Genomic DNA, 22,808 nt, shown 5'->3' with positions numbered 1-22,808 from the left:
TTTTGGGAAGAGGGGGTGATAAGGGATCAATGATGTGGGAAAGATGTTTTGGGAAGAGGGGGTGATAAGGGATCAATGATGTGGGAAAGAGGTTTTGGGAAGAGGTGGTGATAAGGGATCAATGATGTGGGAAAGATGTTTTGGGAAGAGGAGGTGATAAGGGATCAATGATGTGGGAAAGAGGTTTTAGGAAGAGGAGGTGATAAGGGATCAATGATGTGGGAAAGAGGTTTTGGGAAGAGGGGGTGATAAGGGATCAATGATGTGGGAAAGAGGTTTTGGGAAGAGGAGGTGATAAGGGATCAATGATGTGGGAAAGAGGTTTTGGGAAGAGGTGGTGATAAGGGATCAATGATGTGGGAAAGAGGTTTCAGGAAGAGGGGGTGATAAGGAATCAATGATGTGGGAAAGAGGTTTTGGGAAGAGGAGGTGATAAGGGATCAATGATGTGGGAAAGAGGTTTTGGGAAGAGGAGGTGATAAGGAATCAATGATGTGGGAAAGAGGTTTTGGGAAGAGGTGGTGATAAGGGATCAATGATGTGGGAAAGAGGTTTTGGGAAGAGGTGGTGATAAGGGATCAATGATGTGGGAAAGAGGTTTCAGGAAGAGGGGGTGATAAGGAATCAATGATGTGGGAAAGAGGTTTCGGGAAGAGGTGGTGATAAGGGATCAATGATGTGGGAAAGAGGTTTTGGGAAGAGGAGGTGATAAGGGATCAATGATGTGGGAAAGAGGTTTTGGGAAGAGGAGGTGATAAGGGATCAATGATGTGGGAAAGAGGTTTTGGGAAGAGGAGGTGATAAGGAATCAATGATGTGGGAAAGAGGTTTTGGGAAGAGGAGGTGATAAGGGATCAATGATGTGGGAAAGAGGTTTTGGGAAGAGGAGGTGATAAGGAATCAATGATGTGGGAAAGAGGTTTTGGGAAGAGGAGGTGATAAGGGATCAATGATGTGGGAAAGAGGTTTTGGGAAGAGGAGGTGATAAGGGATCAATGATGTGGGAAAGAGGTTTTGGGAAGAGGCGGTGATAAGGGATCAATGATGTGGGAAAGAGGTTTTGGGAAGAGGTGGTGATAAGGGATCAATGATGTGGGAAAGAGGTTTTGGGAAGAGGAGGTGATAAGGGATCAATGATGTGGGAAAGAGGTTTTAGGAAGAGGGGGTGATAAGGGATCAATGATGTGGGAAAGAGGTTTTGGGAAGAGGAGGTGATAAGGGATCAATGATGTGGGAAAGAGGTTTTAGGAAGAGGAGGTGATAAGGGATCAATGATGTGGGAAAGAGGTTTTGGGAAGAGGGGGTGATAAGGGATCAATGATGTGGGAAAGATGTTTTGGGAAGAGGAGGTGATAAGGGATCAATGATGTGGGAAAGAGGTTTTGGGAAGAGGTGGTGATAAGGGATCAATGATGTGGGAAAGAGGTTTTGGGAAGAGGAGGTGATAAGGGATCAATGATGTGGGAAAGAGGTTTTAGGAAGAGGAGGTGATAAGGGATCAATGATGTGGGAAAGAGGTTTTGGGAAGAGGGGGTGATAAGGGATCAATGATGTGGGAAAGATGTTTTGGGAAGAGGAGGTGATAAGGGATCAATGATGTGGGAAAGAGGTTTTGGGAAGAGGTGGTGATAAGGGATCAATGATGTGGGAAAGATGTTTTGGGAAGAGGAGGTGATAAGGGATCAATGATGTGGGAAAGAGGTTTTAGGAAGAGGAGGTGATAAGGGATCAATGATGTGGGAAAGAGGTTTTGGGAAGAGGGGGTGATAAGGGATCAATGATGTGGGAAAGAGGTTTTGGGAAGAGGAGGTGATAAGGGATCAATGATGTGGGAAAGAGGTTTTGGGAAGAGGTGGTGATAAGGGATCAATGATGTGGGAAAGAGGTTTCAGGAAGAGGGGGTGATAAGGAATCAATGATGTGGGAAAGAGGTTTTGGGAAGAGGAGGTGATAAGGGATCAATGATGTGGGAAAGAGGTTTTGGGAAGAGGAGGTGATAAGGGATCAATGATGTGGGAAAGAGGTTTTAGGAAGAGGAGGTGATAAGGGATCAATGATGTGGGAAAGAGGTTTTGGGAAGAGGGGGTGATAAGGGATCAATGATGTGGGAAAGATGTTTTGGGAAGAGGAGGTGATAAGGGATCAATGATGTGGGAAAGAGGTTTTGGGAAGAGGTGGTGATAAGGGATCAATGATGTGGGAAAGAGGTTTTGGGAATAGGAGGTGATAAGGGATCAATGATGTGGGAAAGAGGTTTTAGGAAGAGGAGGTGATAAGGGATCAATGATGTGGGAAAGAGGTTTTGGGAAGAGGGGGTGATAAGGGATCAATGATGTGGGAAAGAGGTTTTGGGAAGAGGAGGTGATAAGGGATCAATGATGTGGGAAAGAGGTTTTGGGAAGAGGGGGTGATAAGGGATCAATGATGTGGGAAAGAGGTTTTGGGAAGAGGTGGTCATAAGGGATCAATGATGTGGGAAAGAGGTTTTGGGAAGAGGTGGTGATAAGGGATCAATGATGTGGGAAAGAGGTTTCAGGAAGAGGGGGTGATAAGGAATCAATGATGTGGGAAAGAGGTTTTGGGAAGAGGAGGTGATAAGGGATCAATGATGTGGGAAAGAGGTTTTGGGAAGAGGTGGTGATAAGGAATCAATGATGTGGGAAAGAGGTTTTGGGAAGAGGTGGTGATAAGGGATCAATGATGTGGGAAAGAGGTTTTGGGAAGAGGAGGTGATAAGGGATCAATGATGTGGGAAAGAGGTTTTGGGAAGAGGTGGTGATAAGGGATCAATGATGTGGGAAAGAGGTTTTGGGAAGAGGAGGTGATAAGGAATCAATGATGTGGGAAAGAGGTTTTGGGAAGAGGTGGTGATAAGGGATCAATGATGTGGGAAAGAGGTTTTGGGAAGAGGTGGTGATAAGGGATCAATGATGTGGGAAAGAGGTTTCAGGAAGAGGAGGTGATAAGGGATCAATGATGTGGGAAAGAGGTTTCAGGAAGAGGTGGTGATAAGGAATCAATGATGTGGGAAAGAGGTTTTGGGAAGAGGAGGTGATAAGGAATCAATGATGTGGGAAAGAGGTTTTGGGAAGAGGAGGTGATAAGGAATCAATGATGTGGGAAAGAGGTTTTGGGAAGAGGAGGTGATAAGGAATCAATGATGTGGGAAAGAGGTTTTGGGAAGAGGTGGTGATAAGGGATCAATGATGTGGGAAAGAGGTTTCAGGAAGAGGAGGTGATAAGGGATCAATGATGTGGGAAAGAGGTTTCAGGAAGAGGAGGTGATAAGGGATCAATGATGTGGGAAAGAGGTTTTGGGAAGAGGAGGTGATAAGGGATCAATGATGTGGGAAAGAGGTTTTGGGAAGAGGAGGTGATAAGGGATCAATGATGTGGGAAAGAGGTTTCGGGAAGAGGTGGTGATAAGGGATCAATGATGTGGGAAAGAGGTTTCGGGAAGAGGTGAACAGTGTGAGAAACACGATCACAATGTGAGGGAATATCAAGTGGGACATGAAACGGGATTCCGAGGGACGAGATGGAGATAAAATCAAACATTCTGGGGAAATCGTCATCAAATAAAAATGAAAGATAAAAAGTGAAGAAGAGGAAGAAGATGAGGAAGTTAAAGGAGGATAAAGGATGAGCCGTAACGAAGCATCGACAAAGGAAGGAGGAGACGTTTTAACAATGATTACCTGTGGAAGGAAAGGTACAGTACCTGGAACCTGTAAAGGAAGTCCTGTGTGAGGATCAAACTCATGGGATGGAATAATCCGAAACGAGCAAGTAATGGAAAAATCACCGAACCCGCGAACCAGTAGCGGGAAATGACTGGAATATTCCGGAACCAATCGCCAATATCGGTCGTTTCAACCATCGCAAACTCTTCTCCTCAGCTGCAGTTACACTCGGACCGGCTTCCGGGAAACTTGCCTTTCACTTCCGGTTCAGCCTCAACGTGCCGACTAACCATTGGAGAGTTCCTCATAATAGCTTCCCTTTCCGACATCGTCAATAACATTCCTAAATAAACCTTACCAACATGCCATTCCTTAATAATAGTTACCTACTAATAGTGATAGTAATATGCCATTCCTTAATAATAGTTACCAATGAGATTCCTCAATAATAGTTACCAATGAGATTCCTCAATAATAGTTACCAACATGCCATTCCTTAATAATAGTTACCTACTAATAGTGATAGTAATATGCCATTCCTTAATAATAGTTACCAATGAGATTCCTCAATAATAGTTACCAATGAGATTCCTCAATAATAGTTACCAACATGCCATTCCTTAATAATAGTTACCTACTAATAGTGATAGTAATATGCCATTCCTTAATAATAGTTACCAATGAGATTCCTCAATAATAGTTACCAATGAGATTCCTCAATAATAGTTACCAACATGCCATTCCTTAATAATAGTTACCTACTAATAGTGATAGTAATATGACATTCCTTAATAATAGTTACCAATGAGATTCCTCAATAATAGTTACCAACATGCCATTCCTTAATAATAGTTACCCACTAATAGTGATAGTAATATGGCATTCCTTAATAAATAGTTACCAACATGCCATTCCTTAATAATAGTTACCTACTAATAGTGATAGTAATATGCCATTCCTTAATAATAGTTACCTACTAATAGTGATAGTAATATGACATTCCTCAATAATAGTTACCCACTAATAGTGATAGTAATATGACATTCCTTAATAATAGTTACCCACCAATAGTGATAGTAATATGCCATTCCTTAATAATAGTTACCCACCAATAGTGATAGTAATATGACATTCCTTAATAATAGTTACCCACCAATAGTGATAGTAATATGACATTCCTTAATAATAGTTACCCACTAATAGTGATAGTAATATGACATTCCTCAATAATAGTTACCCACCAATAGTGATAGTAATATGACATTCCTTAATAATAGTTACCCACCAATAGTGATAGTAATATGACATTCCTCAATAATAGTTACCCACTAATAGTGATAGTAATATGACATTCCTTAATAATAGTTACCCACCAATAGTGATAGTAATATGACATTCCTCAATAATAGTTACCCACTAATAGTGATAGTAATATGACATTCCTTAATAATAGTTACCCACCAATAGTGATAGTAATATGACATTCCTTAATAATAGTTACCCACTAATAGTGATAGTAATATGCCATTCCTTAATAATAGTTACCCACCAATAGTGATAGTAATATGACATTCCTTAATAATAGTTACCCACCAATAGTGATAGTAATATGACATTCCTTAATAATAGTTACCCACTAATAGTGATAGTAATATGACATTCCTCAATAATAGTTACCCACCAATAGTGATAGTAATATGACATTCCTTAATAATAGTTACCCACTAATAGTGATAGTAATATGACATTCCTTAATAATAGTTACCCACCAATAGTGATAGTAATATGACATTCCTCAATAATAGTTACCCACCAATAGTGATAGTAATATGACATTCCTTAATAATAGTTACCCACTAATAGTGATAGTAATATGACATTCCTTAATAATAGTTACCCACCAATAGTGATAGTAATATGACATTCCTCAATAATAGTTACCCACCAATAGTGATAGTAATATGACATTCCTCAATAATAGTTACCCACCAATAGTGATAGTAATATGACATTCCTTAATAATAGTTACCCACTAATAGTGATAGTAATATGACATTCCTTAATAATAGTTACCCACCAATACTGATAGTAATATGACATTCCTCAATAATAGTTACCCACCAATAGTGATAGTAATATGACATTCCTTAATAATAGTTACCCACTAATAGTGATAGTAATATGACATTCCTCAATAATAGTTACCCACCAATAGTGATAGTAATATGACATTCCTTAATAATAGTTACCCACTAATAGTGATAGTAATATGACATTCCTCAATAATAGTTACCCACCAATAGTGATAGTAATATGACATTCCTTAATAATAGTTACCCACTAATAGTGATAGTAATATGACATTCCTTAATAATAGTTACCCACCAATAGTGATAGTAATATGACATTCCTCAATAATAGTTACCCACCAATAGTGATAGTAATATGACATTCCTTAATAATAGTTACCCACTAATAGTGATAGTAATATGACATTCCTCAATAATAGTTACCCACCAATAGTGATAGTAATATGACATTCCTTAATAATAGTTACCCACTAATAGTGATAGTAATATGACATTCCTCAATAATAGTTACCCACCAATAGTGATAGTAATATGACATTCCTTAATAATAGTTACCCACTAATAGTGATAGTAATATGACATTCCTTAATAATAGTTACCCACCAATAGTGATAGTAATATGACATTCCTCAATAATAGTTACCCACCAATAGTGATAGTAATATGACATTCCTTAATAATAGTTACCCACTAATAGTGATAGTAATATGACATTCCTTAATAATAGTTACCCACCAATAGTGATAGTAATATGACATTCCTCAATAATAGTTACCCACCAATAGTGATAGTAATATGACATTCCTCAATAATAGTTACCCACCAATAGTGATAGTAATATGACATTCCTTAATAATAGTTACCCACTAATAGTGATAGTAATATGACATTCCTTAATAATAGTTACCCACCAATAGTGATAGTAATATGACATTCCTCAATAATAGTTACCCACCAATAGTGATAGTAATATGACATTCCTTAATAATAGTTACCCACTAATAGTGATAGTAATATGACATTCCTCAATAATAGTTACCCACCAATAGTGATAGTAATATGACATTCCTTAATAATAGTTACCCACCAATAGTGATAGTAATATGACATTCCTTAACTAGAACGGGCACTCGGTAGAGCGCATACCTTCGCCGCAGCTACTGTTCTGTACTTGGCATGGGAGTGTAGGGAACAGAACAGTGAACAGTTTGGTGCTGATTTCATGCAAATCGGATAAGAATTGACCGAGTTATGACAAAAAACGCACATTTTGCAAGGTCGTGACCCCCCTGACCTTTGACCCCCAACCGCTAACAAGGGTAATGTCTTCACTGGGTCATGTCGTATATCACAAGATCGGGCATTGAATTCTGAACATTTTGGCATTAGTTGCATGCCAATTGGATAAAAATTGACCGCGCTATGGTAAAAATACGATTTTGACCTTTTCGTGACCTTGACCTTGACCTTTGACCCGATTGCTCCCAAAATCTAATCAAATGTGTCCCGTATAATAACCAATCATCCCACCAAATTTCATGCAATTCGGTTGAATACTTTTTGAGTTATGCGAATAACATACACACACACACACACACAGACATACAAATAAATACACAGCGATCAAAACATAACCTTCCGCTTTTGCGAAGGTAATAATAGTTACCTACTAATAGTGATAGTAATATGCCATTCCTAAATAAACCTGACCAACATGCCATTCCTTAATAATAGTTACCTACTAATAGTGAAAGTAATATGCCATTCCTTAATAATAGTTACCTACTAATAGTGATAGTAATATGACATTCCTCAATAATAGTTACCAATGAGATTCCTCAATGATAGTTACCAAAATGCCATTCCTTAATTATAGTTACCCACTAATAGTGATAGTAATATGGCATTCCTTAATAATAGTTACCAATGAGATTCCTCAATAATAGTTACCAACATGCCATTCCTTAATTATAGTTACCCACTAATAGTGATAGTAATATGGCATTCCTTAATAATAGTTACCAATGAGATTCCTCAATGATAGTTACCAAAATGCCTTCCTTAATTATAGTTACCCACTAATAGTGATAGTAATATGGCATTCCTTAATAATAGTTACCAATGAGATTCCTCAATAATAGTTACCAATGAGATTCCTCAATAATAGTTACCTACTAATAGTGATAGTAATATGACATTCCTTAATAATAGTTACCAACATGCCATTCCTTAATAATAGTTACCAACATGCCATTCCTTAATAATAGTTACCTACTAATAGTGATAGTAATATGACATTCCTTAATAATAGTTACCCACTAATAGTGATCGTAATATGCCATTCCTTAATAATAGTTACCAATGAGATTCCTTAATAATAGTTACCTACTAATAGGGATAGTAATATGACATTCCTTAATAATAGTTACCAATGAGATTCCTCAATAATAGTTACCAACATGCCATTCCTTAATAATAGTTACCTACTAATAGTGATAGTAATATGACATTCCTTAATAATAGTTACCAATGAGATTCCTCAATAATAGTTACCAACATGCCATTCCTTAATAATAGTTACCCACTAATAGTGATAGTAATATGACATTCCTCAATAATAGTTACCCACTAATAGTGATAGTAATATGACATTCCTTAATAATAGTTACCCACCAATAGTGATAGTAATATGACATTCCTCAATAATAGTTACCCACCAATAGTGATAGTAATATGACATTCCTTAATAATAGTTACCCACCAATAGTGATAGTAATATGACATTCCTTAATAATAGTTACCCACCAATAGTGATAGTAATATGACATTCCTTAACTAGAACGGGCACTCGGTAGAGCGCATACCTTCGCCGCAGCTACTGTTCTGTACTTGGCATGGGAGTGTAGGGAACAGAACAGTGAACAGTTTGGTGCTGATTTCATGCAAATCGGATAAGAATTGACCGAGTTATGACAAAAAACGCACATTTTGCAAGGTCGTGACCCCCCTGACCTTTGACCCCCAACCGCTAACAAGGGTAATGTCTTCACTGGGTCATGTCGTATATCACAAGATCGGGCATTGAATTCTGAACATTTTGGCATTAGTTGCATGCCAATTGGATAAAAATTGACCGCGCTATGGTAAAAATACGATTTTGACCTTTTCGTGACCTTGACCTTGACCTTTGACCCGATTGCTCCCAAAATCTAATCAAATGTGTCCCGTATAATAACCAATCATCCCACCAAATTTCATGCAATTCGGTTGAATACTTTTTGAGTTATGCGAATAACATACACACACACACACACACAGACATACAAATAAATACACAGCGATCAAAACATAACCTTCCGCTTTTGCGAAGGTAATAATAGTTACCTACTAATAGTGATAGTAATATGCCATTCCTAAATAAACCTGACCAACATGCCATTCCTTAATAATAGTTACCTACTAATAGTGAAAGTAATATGCCATTCCTTAATAATAGTTACCTACTAATAGTGATAGTAATATGACATTCCTCAATAATAGTTACCAATGAGATTCCTCAATGATAGTTACCAAAATGCCATTCCTTAATTATAGTTACCCACTAATAGTGATAGTAATATGGCATTCCTTAATAATAGTTACCAATGAGATTCCTCAATAATAGTTACCAACATGCCATTCCTTAATTATAGTTACCCACTAATAGTGATAGTAATATGGCATTCCTTAATAATAGTTACCAATGAGATTCCTCAATGATAGTTACCAAAATGCCATTCCTTAATTATAGTTACCCACTAATAGTGATAGTAATATGGCATTCCTTAATAATAGTTACCAATGAGATTCCTCAATAATAGTTACCAATGAGATTCCTCAATAATAGTTACCTACTAATAGTGATAGTAATATGACATTCCTTAATAATAGTTACCAACATGCCATTCCTTAATAATAGTTACCAACATGCCATTCCTTAATAATAGTTACCTACTAATAGTGATAGTAATATGACATTCCTTAATAATAGTTACCCACTAATAGTGATCGTAATATGCCATTCCTTAATAATAGTTACCAATGAGATTCCTTAATAATAGTTACCTACTAATAGGGATAGTAATATGACATTCCTTAATAATAGTTACCAATGAGATTCCTCAATAATAGTTACCAACATGCCATTCCTTAATAATAGTTACCTACTAATAGTGATAGTAATATGACATTCCTTAATAATAGTTACCAATGAGATTCCTCAATAATAGTTACCAACATGCCATTCCTTAATAATAGTTACCCACTAATAGTGATAGTAATATGACATTCCTCAATAATAGTTACCCACCAATAGTGATAGTAATATGACATTCCTCAATAATAGTTACCCACCAATAGTGATAGTAATATGACATTCCTTAATAATAGTTACCCACCAATAGTGATAGTAATATGACATTCCTTAATAATAGTTACCCACCAATAGTGATAGTAATATGACATTCCTTAACTAGAACGGGCACTCGGTAGAGCGCATACCTTCGCCGCAGCTACTGTTCTGTACTTGGCATGGGAGTGTAGGGAACAGAACAGTGAACAGTTTGGTGCTGATTTCATGCAAATCGGATAAGAATTGACCGAGTTATGACAAAAAACGCACATTTTGCAAGGTCGTGACCCCCCTGACCTTTGACCCCCAACCGCTAACAAGGGTAATGTCTTCACTGGGTCATGTCGTATATCACAAGATCGGGCATTGAATTCTGAACATTTTGGCATTAGTTGCATGCCAATTGGATAAAAATTGACCGCGCTATGGTAAAAATACGATTTTGACCTTTTCGTGACCTTGACCTTGACCTTTGACCCGATTGCTCCCAAAATCTAATCAAATGTGTCCCGTATAATAACCAATCATCCCACCAAATTTCATGCAATTCGGTTGAATACTTTTTGAGTTATGCGAATAACATACACACACACACACACACAGACATACAAATAAATACACAGCGATCAAAACATAACCTTCCGCTTTTGCGAAGGTAATAATAGTTACCTACTAATAGTGATAGTAATATGCCATTCCTAAATAAACCTGACCAACATGCCATTCCTTAATAATAGTTACCTACTAATAGTGAAAGTAATATGCCATTCCTTAATAATACTTACCTACTAATAGTGATAGTAATATGACATTCCTCAATAATAGTTACCAATGAGATTCCTCAATGATAGTTACCAAAATGCCATTCCTTAATTATAGTTACCCACTAATAGTGATAGTAATATGGCATTCCTTAATAATAGTTACCAATGAGATTCCTCAATAATAGTTACCAACATGCCATTCCTTAATTATAGTTACCCACTAATAGTGATAGTAATATGGCATTCCTTAATAATAGTTACCAATGAGATTCCTCAATGATAGTTACCAAAATGCCATTCCTTAATTATAGTTACCCACTAATAGTGATAGTAATATGGCATTCCTTAATAATAGTTACCAATGAGATTCCTCAATAATAGTTACCAATGAGATTCCTCAATAATAGTTACCTACTAATAGTGATAGTAATATGACATTCCTTAATAATAGTTACCAACATGCCATTCCTTAATAATAGTTACCAACATGCCATTCCTTAATAATAGTTACCTACTAATAGTGATAGTAATATGACATTCCTTAATAATAGTTACCCACTAATAGTGATCGTAATATGCCATTCCTTAATAATAGTTACCAATGAGATTCCTTAATAATAGTTACCTACTAATAGGGATAGTAATATGACATTCCTTAATAATAGTTACCAATGAGATTCCTCAATAATAGTTACCAACATGCCATTCCTTAATAATAGTTACCTACTAATAGTGATAGTAATATGACATTCCTTAATAATAGTTACCAATGAGATTCCTCAATAATAGTTACCAACATGCCATTCCTTAATAATAGTTACCCACTAATAGTGATAGTAATATGACATTCCTCAATAATAGTTACCCACTAATAGTGATAGTAATATGACATTCCTTAATAATAGTTACCCACCAATAGTGATAGTAATATGACATTCCTCAATAATAGTTACCCACCAATAGTGATAGTAATATGACATTCCTTAATAATAGTTACCCACCAATAGTGATAGTAATATGACATTCCTTAATAATAGTTACCCACCAATAGTGATAGTAATATGACATTCCTTAACTAGAACGGGCACTCGGTAGAGCGCATACCTTCGCCGCAGCTACTGTTCTGTACTTGGCATGGGAGTGTAGGGAACAGAACAGTGAACAGTTTGGTGCTGATTTCATGCAAATCGGATAAGAATTGACCGAGTTATGACAAAAAACGCACATTTTGCAAGGTCGTGACCCCCCTGACCTTTGACCCCCAACCGCTAACAAGGGTAATGTCTTCACTGGGTCATGTCGTATATCACAAGATCGGGCATTGAATTCTGAACATTTTGGCATTAGTTGCATGCCAATTGGATAAAAATTGACCGCGCTATGGTAAAAATACGATTTTGACCTTTTCGTGACCTTGACCTTGACCTTTGACCCGATTGCTCCCAAAATCTAATCAAATGTGTCCCGTATAATAACCAATCATCCCACCAAATTTCATGCAATTCGGTTGAATACTTTTTGAGTTATGCGAATAACATACACACACACACACACACACAGACATACAAATAAATACACAGCGATCAAAACATAACCTTCCGCTTTTGCGAAGGTAATAATAGTTACCTACTAATAGTGATAGTAATATGCCATTCCTAAATAAACCTGACCAACATGCCATTCCTTAATAATAGTTACCTACTAATAGTGAAAGTAATATGCCATTCCTTAATAATAGTTACCTACTAATAGTGATAGTAATATGACATTCCTCAATAATAGTTACCAATGAGATTCCTCAATGATAGTTACCAAAATGCCATTCCTTAATTATAGTTACCCACTAATAGTGATAGTAATATGGCATTCCTTAATAATAGTTACCAATGAGATTCCTCAATAATAGTTACCAACATGCCATTCCTTAATTATAGTTACCCACTAATAGTGATAGTAATATGGCATTCCTTAATAATAGTTACCAATGAGATTCCTCAATGATAGTTACCAAAATGCCATTCCTTAATTATAGTTACCCACTAATAGTGATAGTAATATGGCATTCCTTAATAATAGTTACCAATGAGATTCCTCAATAATAGTTACCAATGAGATTCCTCAATAATAGTTACCTACTAATAGTGATAGTAATATGACATTCCTTAATAATAGTTACCAACATGCCATTCCTTAATAATAGTTACCAACATGCCATTCCTTAATAATAGTTACCTACTAATAGTGATAGTAATATGACATTCCTTAATAATAGTTACCCACTAATAGTGATCGTAATATGCCATTCCTTAATAATAGTTACCAATGAGATTCCTTAATAATAGTTACCTACTAATAGGGATAGTAATATGACATTCCTTAATAATAGTTACCAATGAGATTCCTCAATAATAGTTACCAACATGCCATTCCTTAATAATAGTTACCCACTAATAGTGATAGTAATATGGCATTCCTTAATAAATAGTTACCAACATGCCATTCCTTAATAATAGTTACCTACTAATAGTGATAGTAATATGCCATTCCTTAATAATAGTTACCTACTAATAGTGATAGTAATATGACATTCCTCAATAATAGTTACCCACTAATAGTGATAGTAATATGACATTCCTTAATAATAGTTACCCACCAATAGTGATAGTAATATGCCATTCCTTAATAATAGTTACCCACCAATAGTGATAGTAATATGACATTCCTTAATAATAGTTACCCACCAATAGTGATAGTAATATGACATTCCTTAATAATAGTTACCCACTAATAGTGATAGTAATATGACATTCCTCAATAATAGTTACCCACCAATAGTGATAGTAATATGACATTCCTTAATAATAGTTACCCACTAATAGTGATAGTAATATGACATTCCTTAATAATAGTTACCCACCAATAGTGATAGTAATATGACATTCCTCAATAATAGTTACCCACTAATAGTGATAGTAATATGACATTCCTTAATAATAGTTACCCACCAATAGTGATAGTAATATGACATTCCTTAATAATAGTTACCCACTAATAGTGATAGTAATATGCCATTCCTTAATAATAGTTACCCACCAATAGTGATAGTAATATGACATTCCTTAATAATAGTTACCCACCAATAGTGATAGTAATATGACATTCCTTAATAATAGTTACCCACTAATAGTGATAGTAATATGACATTCCTCAATAATAGTTACCCACCAATAGTGATAGTAATATGACATTCCTTAATAATAGTTACCCACTAATAGTGATAGTAATATGACATTCCTTAATAATAGTTACCCACCAATAGTGATAGTAATATGACATTCCTCAATAATAGTTACCCACCAATAGTGATAGTAATATGACATTCCTTAATAATAGTTACCCACTAATAGTGATAGTAATATGACATTCCTTAATAATAGTTACCCACCAATAGTGATAGTAATATGACATTCCTCAATAATAGTTACCCACCAATAGTGATAGTAATATGACATTCCTCAATAATAGTTACCCACCAATAGTGATAGTAATATGACATTCCTTAATAATAGTTACCCACTAATAGTGATAGTAATATGACATTCCTTAATAATAGTTACCCACCAATACTGATAGTAATATGACATTCCTCAATAATAGTTACCCACCAATAGTGATAGTAATATGACATTCCTTAATAATAGTTACCCACTAATAGTGATAGTAATATGACATTCCTCAATAATAGTTACCCACCAATAGTGATAGTAATATGACATTCCTTAATAATAGTTACCCACTAATAGTGATAGTAATATGACATTCCTCAATAATAGTTACCCACCAATAGTGATAGTAATATGACATTCCTTAATAATAGTTACCCACTAATAGTGATAGTAATATGACATTCCTTAATAATAGTTACCCACCAATAGTGATAGTAATATGACATTCCTCAATAATAGTTACCCACCAATAGTGATAGTAATATGACATTCCTTAATAATAGTTACCCACTAATAGTGATAGTAATATGACATTCCTCAATAATAGTTACCCACCAATAGTGATAGTAATATGACATTCCTTAATAATAGTTACCCACTAATAGTGATAGTAATATGACATTCCTTAATAATAGTTACCCACCAATAGTGATAGTAATATGACATTCCTCAATAATAGTTACCCACCAATAGTGATAGTAATATGACATTCCTTAATAATAGTTACCCACTAATAGTGATAGTAATATGACATTCCTTAATAATAGTTACCCACCAATAGTGATAGTAATATGACATTCCTCAATAATAGTTACCCACCAATAGTGATAGTAATATGACATTCCTCAATAATAGTTACCCACCAATAGTGATAGTAATATGACATTCCTTAATAATAGTTACCCACTAATAGTGATAGTAATATGACATTCCTTAATAATAGTTACCCACCAATAGTGATAGTAATATGACATTCCTCAATAATAGTTACCCACCAATAGTGATAGTAATATGACATTCCTTAATAATAGTTACCCACTAATAGTGATAGTAATATGACATTCCTCAATAATAGTTACCCACCAATAGTGATAGTAATATGACATTCCTTAATAATAGTTACCCACCAATAGTGATAGTAATATGACATTCCTTAACTAGAACGGGCACTCGGTAGAGCGCATACCTTCGCCGCAGCTACTGTTCTGTACTTGGCATGGGAGTGTAGGGAACAGAACAGTGAACAGTTTGGTGCTGATTTCATGCAAATCGGATAAGAATTGACCGAGTTATGACAAAAAACGCACATTTTGCAAGGTCGTGACCCCCCTGACCTTTGACCCCCAACCGCTAACAAGGGTAATGTCTTCACTGGGTCATGTCGTATATCACAAGATCGGGCATTGAATTCTGAACATTTTGGCATTAGTTGCATGCCAATTGGATAAAAATTGACCGCGCTATGGTAAAAATACGATTTTGACCTTTTCGTGACCTTGACCTTGACCTTTGACCCGATTGCTCCCAAAATCTAATCAAATGTGTCCCGTATAATAACCAATCATCCCACCAAATTTCATGCAATTCGGTTGAATACTTTTTGAGTTATGCGAATAACATACACACACACACACACACAGACATACAAATAAATACACAGCGATCAAAACATAACCTTCCGCTTTTGCGAAGGTAATAATAGTTACCTACTAATAGTGATAGTAATATGCCATTCCTAAATAAACCTGACCAACATGCCATTCCTTAATAATAGTTACCTACTAATAGTGAAAGTAATATGCCATTCCTTAATAATAGTTACCTACTAATAGTGATAGTAATATGACATTCCTCAATAATAGTTACCAATGAGATTCCTCAATGATAGTTACCAAAATGCCATTCCTTAATTATAGTTACCCACTAATAGTGATAGTAATATGGCATTCCTTAATAATAGTTACCAATGAGATTCCTCAATAATAGTTACCAACATGCCATTCCTTAATTATAGTTACCCACTAATAGTGATAGTAATATGGCATTCCTTAATAATAGTTACCAATGAGATTCCTCAATGATAGTTACCAAAATGCCTTCCTTAATTATAGTTACCCACTAATAGTGATAGTAATATGGCATTCCTTAATAATAGTTACCAATGAGATTCCTCAATAATAGTTACCAATGAGATTCCTCAATAATAGTTACCTACTAATAGTGATAGTAATATGACATTCCTTAATAATAGTTACCAACATGCCATTCCTTAATAATAGTTACCAACATGCCATTCCTTAATAATAGTTACCTACTAATAGTGATAGTAATATGACATTCCTTAATAATAGTTACCCACTAATAGTGATCGTAATATGCCATTCCTTAATAATAGTTACCAATGAGATTCCTTAATAATAGTTACCTACTAATAGGGATAGTAATATGACATTCCTTAATAATAGTTACCAATGAGATTCCTCAATAATAGTTACCAACATGCCATTCCTTAATAATAGTTACCTACTAATAGTGATAGTAATATGACATTCCTTAATAATAGTTACCAATGAGATTCCTCAATAATAGTTACCAACATGCCATTCCTTAATAATAGTTACCCACTAATAGTGATAGTAATATGACATTCCTCAATAATAGTTACCCACTAATAGTGATAGTAATATGACATTCCTTAATAATAGTTACCCACCAATAGTGATAGTAATATGACATTCCTCAATAATAGTTACCCACCAATAGTGATAGTAATATGACATTCCTTAATAATAGTTACCCACCAATAGTGATAGTAATATGACATTCCTTAATAATAGTTACCCACCAATAGTGATAGTAATATGACATTCCTTAACTAGAACGGGCACTCGGTAGAGCGCATACCTTCGCCGCAGCTACTGTTCTGTACTTGGCATGGGAGTGTAGGGAACAGAACAGTGAACAGTTTGGTGCTGATTTCATGCAAATCGGATAAGAATTGACCGAGTTATGACAAAAAACGCACATTTTGCAAGGTCGTGACCCCCCTGACCTTTGACCCCCAACCGCTAACAAGGGTAATGTCTTCACTGGGTCATGTCGTATATCACAAGATCGGGCATTGAATTCTGAACATTTTGGCATTAGTTGCATGCCAATTGGATAAAAATTGACCGCGCTATGGTAAAAATACGATTTTGACCTTTTCGTGACCTTGACCTTGACCTTTGACCCGATTGCTCCCAAAATCTAATCAAATGTGTCCCGTATAATAACCAATCATCCCACCAAATTTCATGCAATTCGGTTGAATACTTTTTGAGTTATGCGAATAACATACACACACACACACACACAGACATACAAATAAATACACAGCGATCAAAACATAACCTTCCGCTTTTGCGAAGGTAATAATAGTTACCTACTAATAGTGATAGTAATATGCCATTCCTAAATAAACCTGACCAACATGCCATTCCTTAATAATAGTTACCTACTAATAGTGAAAGTAATATGCCATTCCTTAATAATAGTTACCTACTAATAGTGATAGTAATATGACATTCCTCAATAATAGTTACCAATGAGATTCCTCAATGATAGTTACCAAAATGCCATTCCTTAATTATAGTTACCCACTAATAGTGATAGTAATATGGCATTCCTTAATAATAGTTACCAATGAGATTCCTCAATAATAGTTACCAACATGCCATTCCTTAATTATAGTTACCCACTAATAGTGATAGTAATATGGCATTCCTTAATAATAGTTACCAATGAGATTCCTCAATGATAGTTACCAAAATGCCATTCCTTAATTATAGTTACCCACTAATAGTGATAGTAATATGGCATTCCTTAATAATAGTTACCAATGAGATTCCTCAATAATAGTTACCAATGAGATTCCTCAATAATAGTTACCTACTAATAGTGATAGTAATATGACATTCCTTAATAATAGTTACCAACATGCCATTCCTTAATAATAGTTACCAACATGCCATTCCTTAATAATAGTTACCTACTAATAGTGATAGTAATATGACATTCCTTAATAATAGTTACCCACTAATAGTGATCGTAATATGCCATTCCTTAATAATAGTTACCAATGAGATTCCTTAATAATAGTTACCTACTAATAGGGATAGTAATATGACATTCCTTAATAATAGTTACCAATGAGATTCCTCAATAATAGTTACCAACATGCCATTCCTTAATAATAGTTACCTACTAATAGTGATAGTAATATGACATTCCTTAATAATAGTTACCAATGAGATTCCTCAATAATAGTTACCAACATGCCATTCCTTAATAATAGTTACCCACTAATAGTGATAGTAATATGACATTCCTCAATAATAGTTACCCACTAATAGTGATAGTAATATGACATTCCTTAATAATAGTTACCCACCAATAGTGATAGTAATATGACATTCCTCAATAATAGTTACCCACCAATAGTGATAGTAATATGACATTCCTTAATAATAGTTACCCACCAATAGTGATAGTAATATGACATTCCTTAATAATAGTTACCCACCAATAGTGATAGTAATATGACATTCCTTAACTAGAACGGGCACTCGGTAGAGCGCATACCTTCGCCGCAGCTACTGTTCTGTACTTGGCATGGGAGTGTAGGGAACAGAACAGTGAACAGTTTGGTGCTGATTTCATGCAAATCGGATAAGAATTGACCGAGTTATGACAAAAAACGCACATTTTGCAAGGTCGTGACCCCCCTGACCTTTGACCCCCAACCGCTAACAAGGGTAATGTCTTCACTGGGTCATGTCGTATATCACAAGATCGGGCATTGAATTCTGAACATTTTGGCATTAGTTGCATGCCAATTGGATAAAAATTGACCGCGCTATGGTAAAAATACGATTTTGACCTTTTCGTGACCTTGACCTTGACCTTTGACCCGATTGCTCCCAAAATCTAATCAAATGTGTCCCGTATAATAACCAATCATCCCACCAAATTTCATGCAATTCGGTTGAATACTTTTTGAGTTATGCGAATAACATACACACACACACACACACAGACATACAAATAAATACACAGCGATCAAAACATAACCTTCCGCTTTTGCGAAGGTAATAATAGTTACCTACTAATAGTGATAGTAATATGCCATTCCTAAATAAACCTGACCAACATGCCATTCCTTAATAATAGTTACCTACTAATAGTGAAAGTAATATGCCATTCCTTAATAATAGTTACCTACTAATAGTGATAGTAATATGACATTCCTCAATAATAGTTACCAATGAGATTCCTCAATGATAGTTACCAAAATGCCATTCCTTAATTATAGTTACCCACTAATAGTGATAGTAATATGGCATTCCTTAATAATAGTTACCAATGAGATTCCTCAATAATAGTTACCAACATGCCATTCCTTAATTATAGTTACCCACTAATAGTGATAGTAATATGGCATTCCTTAATAATAGTTACCAATGAGATTCCTCAATGATAGTTACCAAAATGCCATTCCTTAATTATAGTTACCCACTAATAGTGATAGTAATATGGCATTCCTTAATAATAGTTACCAATGAGATTCCTCAATAATAGTTACCAATGAGATTCCTCAATAATAGTTACCTACTAATAGTGATAGTAATATGACATTCCTTAATAATAGTTACCAACATGCCATTCCTTAATAATAGTTACCAACATGCCATTCCTTAATAATAGTTACCTACTAATAGTGATAGTAATATGACATTCCTTAATAATAGTTACCCACTAATAGTGATCGTAATATGCCATTCCTTAATAATAGTTACCAATGAGATTCCTTAATAATAGTTACCTACTAATAGGGATAGTAATATGACATTCCTTAATAATAGTTACCAATGAGATTCCTCAATAATAGTTACCAACATGCCATTCCTTAATAATAGTTACCTACTAATAGTGATAGTAATATGACATTCCTTAATAATAGTTACCAATGAGATTCCTCAATAATAGTTACCAACATGCCATTCCTTAATAATAGTTACCCACTAATAGTGATAGTAATATGACATTCCTCAATAATAGTTACCCACTAATAGTGATAGTAATATGACATTCCTTAATAATAGTTACCCACCAATAGTGATAGTAATATGACATTCCTCAATAATAGTTACCCACCAATAGTGATAGTAATATGACATTCCTTAATAATAGTTACCCACCAATAGTGATAGTAATATGACATTCCTTAATAATAGTTACCCACCAATAGTGATAGTAATATGACATTCCTTAACTAGAACGGGCACTCGGTAGAGCGCATACCTTCGCCGCAGCTACTGTTCTGTACTTGGCATGGGAGTGTAGGGAACAGAACAGTGAACAGTTTGGTGCTGATTTCATGCAAATCGGATAAGAATTGACCGAGTTATGACAAAAAACGCACATTTTGCAAGGTCGTGACCCCCCTGACCTTTGACCCCCAACCGCTAACAAGGGTAATGTCTTCACTGGGTCATGTCGTATATCACAAGATCGGGCATTGAATTCTGAACATTTTGGCATTAGTTGCATGCCAATTGGATAAAAATTGACCGCGCTATGGTAAAAATACGATTTTGACCTTTTCGTGACCTTGACCTTGACCTTTGACCCGATTGCTCCCAAAATCTAATCAAATGTGTCCCGTATAATAACCAATCATCCCACCAAATTTCATGCAATTCGGTTGAATACTTTTTGAGTTATGCGAATAACATACACACACACACACACACAGACATACAAATAAATACACAGCGATCAAAACATAACCTTCCGCTTTTGCGAAGGTAATAATAGTTACCTACTAATAGTGATAGTAATATGCCATTCCTAAATAAACCTGACCAACATGCCATTCCTTAATAATAGTTACCTACTAATAGTGAAAGTAATATGCCATTCCTTAATAATAGTTACCTACTAATAGTGATAGTAATATGACATTCCTCAATAATAGTTACCAATGAGATTCCTCAATGATAGTTACCAAAATGCCATTCCTTAATTATAGTTACCCACTAATAGTGATAGTAATATGGCATTCCTTAATAATAGTTACCAATGAGATTCCTCAATAATAGTTACCAACATGACATTCCTTAATTATAGTTACCCACTAATAGTGATAGTAATATGGCATTCCTTAATAATAGTTACCAATGAGATTCCTCAATGATAGTTACCAAAATGCCATTCCTTAATTATAGTTACCCACTAATAGTGATAGTAATATGGCATTCCTTAATAATAGTTACCAATGAGATTCCTCAATAATAGTTACCAATGAGATTCCTCAATAATAGTTACCTACTAATAGTGATAGTAATATGACATTCCTTAATAATAGTTACCAACATGCCATTCCTTAATAATAGTTACCTACTAATAGTGATAGTAATATGACATTCCTTAATAATAGTTACCCACTAATAGTGATCGTAATATGCCATTCCTTAATAATAGTTACCAATGAGATTCCTTAATAATAGTTACCTACTAATAGGGATAGTAATATGACATTCCTTAATAATAGTTACCAATGAGATTCCTCAATAATAGTTACCAACATGCCATTCCTTAATAATAGTTACCTACTAATAGTGATAGTAATATGACATTCCTTAATAATAGTTACCCACCAATAGTGATAGTAATATGACATTCCTCAATAATAGTTACCCACCAATAGTGATAGTAATATGACATTCCTTAATAATAGTTACCCACCAATAGTGATAGTAATATGACATTCCTTAATAATAGTTACCCACCAATAGTGATAGTAATATGACATTCCTTAATAATAGTTACCCACCAATAGTGATAGTAATATGACATTCCTTAATAATAGTTACCAATGACATTCCTTAATAATAGTTACCCACTAATAGTGATAGTAATATGACATTCCTTAATAATAGTTACCAATGAGATTCCTCAATAATAGTTACCAACATGCCATTCCTTCATAATAGTGACCCACTAATAGTGATAGTAATATGACATTCCTTAATAATAGTTACCCACTAATAGTGATCGTAATATGACATTCCTTAATAATAGTTACCTACTAATAGTGATAGTAATATGACATTCCTTAATAATAGTTACCAATGAGATTCCTCAATAATAGTTACCAACATGCCATTCCTTAATAATAGTTACCCACTAATAGTGATCGTAATATGACATTCCTTAATAATAGTTACCAATGAGATTCCTCAATAATAGTTACCAATGAGATTCCTCAATAATAGTTACCAATGAGATTCCTCAATAATAGTTACCAACATGCCATTCCTTAATAATAGTTA

At 34.9% G+C, this 22,808-nt stretch overlaps 1 protein-coding gene across 2 annotated transcripts in view; it reads right to left on the bottom strand.

Moving 5' to 3' along the window:
• Positions 1-22,808, bottom strand: part of DERL1 (derlin 1) — a 210,061-nt gene that overhangs the window by 169,397 nt on the left and 17,856 nt on the right. The window contains exon 2 of one of the 2 annotated variants that reach the window (XM_068108845.2): positions 3,722-3,968. In XM_068108845.2, the coding sequence (XP_067964946.1) occupies positions 3,722-3,880 (159 nt within the window). In that variant the 5' untranslated portion in view covers positions 3,881-3,968. Of the gene's footprint in view, positions 1-3,721; positions 4,036-22,808 lie in introns of those variants that run through there. The other variant, XM_078772903.1, reaches the window with a different exon arrangement.

Source organism: Myxine glutinosa, chromosome 2 (assembly GCF_964187855.1).
Source record: "Myxine glutinosa chromosome 2, kmMyxGlut1.1, whole genome shotgun sequence".
NCBI lineage: Eukaryota > Metazoa > Chordata > Myxini > Myxiniformes > Myxinidae > Myxine > Myxine glutinosa.
Note: the sequence above shows the minus strand (reverse complement) of the source record. Positions and strands in the feature narration are given on the sequence as shown.